This window comes from Rhizopus microsporus, assembly GCF_002708625.1.
Source record: "Rhizopus microsporus ATCC 52813 unplaced genomic scaffold scaffold_3, whole genome shotgun sequence".
In the NCBI taxonomy this organism is placed as follows: Eukaryota; Fungi; Mucoromycota; class Mucoromycetes; order Mucorales; family Rhizopodaceae; genus Rhizopus; species Rhizopus microsporus.
In genome coordinates this window covers 789783-794470 of record NW_019671918.1, presented here as the reverse complement: position 1 = coordinate 794470, position 4688 = coordinate 789783, and the positions used below count along the sequence as shown (strand labels likewise).

The following is a 4688-nucleotide window of genomic DNA, read 5'->3' as shown; positions in this document are numbered from 1 at the left end:
TTTAATACTAAAACTTGTAACAAAATAATGGCAAATCATATGATAATACTTCTTATTTACTTCGATCTGCATTACTTTTTTTTTTTGAAAAAAAAAAAAAAAAAAAAAAAAAAAGATAATGATAATAGAATACTCATGCTTACCATTTTATTTTTACATAATAGAGAGCATGGAGAAACTTGCTGGTGCGGTTTACCAAAAGAGTAGTTACCGGAACAATCGCTCCGTTCGGTAACAACAACAACAACAACAAAAACCAAATATCATATATCACCTTCAACTATAAAGAGGAGGGAATAAAAGAAAAAGAAGAAAGTTAAAGATAAAAATCAAGTGTAATAAATAAAGCATTATTAAAAATAATAGTGAAAGTCGCTTTGTGTTTATTCGCAAACATTTATTTTCAACACAATAGAGCCACATGATAGTCCTTAGCTATCCTATATTTGATTGTTTGAAGCCAAGGTTTATTTTTACTTCTTTCTTTCTCTTTTTCTTTTTATAAACGATCAGCAAAAAGGAAAAAGGAAAACAAATAAACTGCTCTTTTATTTCGTTATTTTTTCTCTTTTGTTGTCAACACGATACACGCCTTTCCCTTCATGACTGAACTTCATAACAACAACGTTTATTACTCTTCTATCAACTGGCTTGACCGTGATAACAGCAATAGCAATAACCCACAAGTAAATAAAGCAAGCCTTCATCAGTTACCTCCAATTCAGCAAATGAATAACTCACCTGGAATGGATAATATAGCACATCATGCTAACAAAATGTACCCTAATGCCAATTGGAAAGAAAATAACAGCTTTGATGAAGATCATTCTCAATACGGCCAACCAACACCTTCTCCTTCTGCTTCTACTGAACGAAGTAGCAGCAGCCGATCAAGAAAGCGTGGAGTTCCATCTACCAAAGAAATACATGTTGAAAAAAACACCGAAGGAAAGCCTCCTTATTCTTATGCTACCTTGATAAAATACGCCATCGAAAACAGTGAAAAAAAGAAATTGACCCTAAGCGAAATTTACCAATGGGTAATCGACCACTACCCTTATTACAGCTCAGCTGGCACAGGCTGGAAGGTAACTAAGCTTTTTCTTTATTTCAATTTCTCTGACGATTATTTCTAGAATTCTATTCGTCACAATTTATCTTTAAATAAAAGCTTTGTCCGTGTTCCGCGTCCGATTAACGAACCTGGCAAGGGCTCATATTGGCAAGTGGATTACCGTGCGGTTGCAGAATCAGATTCAAGAACTAAAATAACCATGCGTAACCGTGGTAGTCGTTCCGGTAGTGACCCCGCCAAGGCGCCTCCTTACCATCTACCTGACGATCACTACCATCAGCGTTTTAATCGTGATACACGCTCACTATCGCTTGATTCTAACATGAGTACAAAATTGGCTATCTCCGCGGGTAGCAACAGCAGCAGTAGTAGTCCAGCAACGAATATGCCATTCTATCCAGCTCCTTTCAGTGCCTTTGCCGTTGGTTACGATAATCGACACTTTGGTCACCACCACCATCATCATCATCATCACAGACACAGTGTAGATTTCACCAGAAGCCCATACTTGACTAATTATGAAATGTATACCACTCCTCAGCCGGTGGACAGTCCATATTCTTCTCATCCTCATCATATCCATAGAATTCAATCCGCATCCAGTTTGCCTAAAAGTAACGCGACGGCACCACCAACACCTTCTTCTAGCGGGCCATTTTATGATTCAAATAATAGTAACACACAATACATCTATTCAAACACAGTAGTGCAGCAAAGGCATCAACAGCACCCTTCGAGTCCAATAAAAAAGGAGCCGACTGATGGCTGCTCTACTCCTCAACCTACTTGCAATAAGCCATCATCTACCATAAAAAACGACGGATACGAGCCATGGATGTAATTATGGAGCTTTCCTTCTTTTTTTCTTTCTTTCTTTCTTCCTTTTAGGCATATGATATTATATATATATAATTGTCATTTTATATTCCCCCTCTTCCCCCACACACACAAGCGCGCGCACACGCAAACGCACACACATATAAACATGTTTATTTCAATAAAGTTGCTATTTTTTAAAGCTTGTTTTCTCTTTTGTTATGTAGTTCATGAAACAGTTACTTGCGGTATTTGAACTATATCATGCGCACAGGGCAACCTTAAGATACACATTATTCTCCTCTCTTACTGATTATGGACATTGATATGATTTATTAAATGATACGATGCCCTGTAAAGCTGATTTAGCATGGTAAATCCCTTGTTCAGTTATTTTTTTCCCTGAATGTTCATAAAACGTGCAGAAAAAGCTGAGACACATCTAAATGTTTGTGGTACTATTTTGATCCCCCGTACCTGGTCTTGTTTGTTTATCTTTTTCTTTATTTAAGAAAAAGAAGGGTTGCTTATAATAATCATTCATGCATAACTGTTTATTTCTCGAAAACCATCCGTGTCAATACGTTTGTAGCTTTAAAAAGATTTGTTTGTTTACACTAAAGACCTGTTAATAGGAATGTTTACTTTAACGCCTTAACTTTGTTTGAGGGTGCAGCATTTTATGACAATCAATGGCATTGTCTGTTAAAAGAATGTACAGGCGCTGCAAAAAGATGCCGTACTTAAGATGCAATGTACCATGTATTTCTAAAGCATTATTGTATGTCTTGTTGCTGTAAATACATTCTTGAGCCCCCAATGATGTTTTACTTATAATCTATCTCTTTCTTTAATCAAGATACTACTGTTAAAACACTACGATTAGAATTGAAAAGACACTAATACGTTCACGACCTTCGTAAAAAAGTATAAATAAATTTGTTTCGTCCTTTAGAAGGACATCACTGAACTCCTCATTGCCTGGTGTTGGTTTTCTCTTGATGTAACAATTGTATTTGATACATTTGGGCTCCATGCCTCCGAATAGCCGAGACAGATAAAAGCAAGTACAAATCTTATTTCAGCTGAGTCGATTTAGAAAGGAAAGATTGGCACCTTACACATTATTAGCCCAAGGAATAGAAAGCATGTCAGTGATACAGTGTAGCATTCATCTAAAGATCTTTTTTTTTTTTTTTTTTTGCTCTCCCTCTCCTTCCTTCGACTTTCTTCATATATAAAGCTTGATGCAACATCTTTACTTCATCGATGAGATGGTTATAATAAATACGTAGCGAATAATGAATCAGCTTTTGTACAATTGAGCGATTAGAATTACCCAACTCAATGAAGGTTATCCCGTGACGAGACTGGCTGCAGAAAACGGCTATTTTCATAACGTTTTAACCCATATCATGTACTGAAGCAATCCTTCAAACCACTTGACTTTGTATCGCTCTGTAGTATGGCATCAGTCTTTCTTTAGTAACGGGTTCCTTATTTAGTTTTTGATTTACTACCGTAAGGTGATTATTACTTGCATCATTGTCGCTCAAGCTATTAATAGTAATTCCATATAAAATCATACTATTATGATGGATAATGAAGACTACCGACAGATTATATATAGACAAATGAGATAATATTTAAAGAAGCTTGATTTGAAGAAGCTATTGACAGGGTGAATCACCATAGGGTTACTGAATCTGAACCTGGAGAAAGTTACTATTATTGGCTATTCACCAAGAAATAGTAGATAACTGTATTCATTGTTAAAAATAATTTTAATATCCAACAGCTAGCATATAAAGCAGATAGAACCGAGAATATCAGATAGTGTATTCAACTTTTGCAGTAATAAAATAATACTGTTGCAGGGCATATAAAGGCCCGTTCCTGGATCCTACCTTACTGATCACGAAATAGTCAAGCATTGGGATGAAAACGATGGAACTGCTGACTGAATTCAATGCGTGACTACTATCTAAATAAACATTCGAGCCTCTTTATAGAACCCACGTTCGTCCATACCTGAATTCTGCTCTTTCTTTTATTCAGTGACCAATGAGATACTCTTGCTTATTGTGTGGTGAAATTTTCTTCTTAATTAAATGCATCACAGATCCAAAATGAACCTATTTCGCACACGCAAAAGTCAAGAAATAGAACAGAATGTTTAAAAAAAGGAAAGTATGAAAGTTCCTGGATTCTGTGAAATTTTAAAAATGGGAACAGGTCGTACAAAAGAACGTGCAGCAATTCTAAGCTTAAGGCTTATTGCAATCCATTGAGTCATAATAAAGAAAGACTAACTGAATCTTTTCAACCTACAAGTTGCATTGGTTGTATATCAAAGTAAATAGGCTTAAGAAAAAGAAGAAAGCTATGCTATTCTTCTATTCTTCTAGAAAATAACGTAACAATGCGTAATTTATCTCCGTACCACAATTCTTAGTGGAGTCAGAACTGTAAATAGTAAAGGTATCCTATTTTCTACAATTTGGATTAACATGCTACTAAAAATATCTGTGTCTGAATATGTTTATTTTCTTGGGCGAACCGTAGCCGTCCAGGAGTTTTCATATAAAAAGGGTGGCCTCATCCTTTGCAATTGAGATACAACAACACGTCGCTCTTTTTCTTTAACAATGAGACTCTCCTTTTCTATCTTACTCCTAGCTGCTTCTCTTGCCAGCGTCCAAGCTGCTTCTACTAACAAGGCTTCTGCATCTTGCCTTGTCCCTGGCAACCGTGGTATGGGTACTGGTGAAGGCTGGAAAGACTACTGCTGTGAAAA

General features: G+C 36.1%; 2 protein-coding genes across 2 annotated transcripts; both read left to right on the top strand.

Annotated features, from left to right (window-relative positions):
- Positions 1 to 953: 953 nt before the first annotated feature.
- Positions 954 to 1241, top strand: RHIMIDRAFT_189878 (fork head transcription factor; the record flags this gene model as incomplete). Its single annotated transcript, XM_023605913.1, has 2 exons — positions 954 to 1088; positions 1137 to 1241. Coding segments are annotated over 2 exons (240 nt in total), but the record flags the coding sequence as incomplete, so codon positions are not given.
- RHIMIDRAFT_88354 (uncharacterized protein) lies at positions 1097 to 2126 on the top strand. The gene has a single exon (XM_023615822.1). It carries the CDS (start codon positions 1275 to 1277, stop codon positions 1914 to 1916), a length of 642 nt encoding a protein of 213 aa, XP_023469106.1. The 5' UTR covers positions 1097 to 1274; the 3' UTR covers positions 1917 to 2126.
- The last annotated feature ends 2562 nt before the right edge of the window (positions 2127 to 4688 follow it).

What these genes read in the sequence shown, in the direction of transcription:
- RHIMIDRAFT_88354 (XM_023615822.1), top strand. Translation starts at nt 1,275, where the DNA reads ATGCGTAACCGTGGTAGTCGTTCCGGTAGTGACCCCGCCAAGGCGCCT.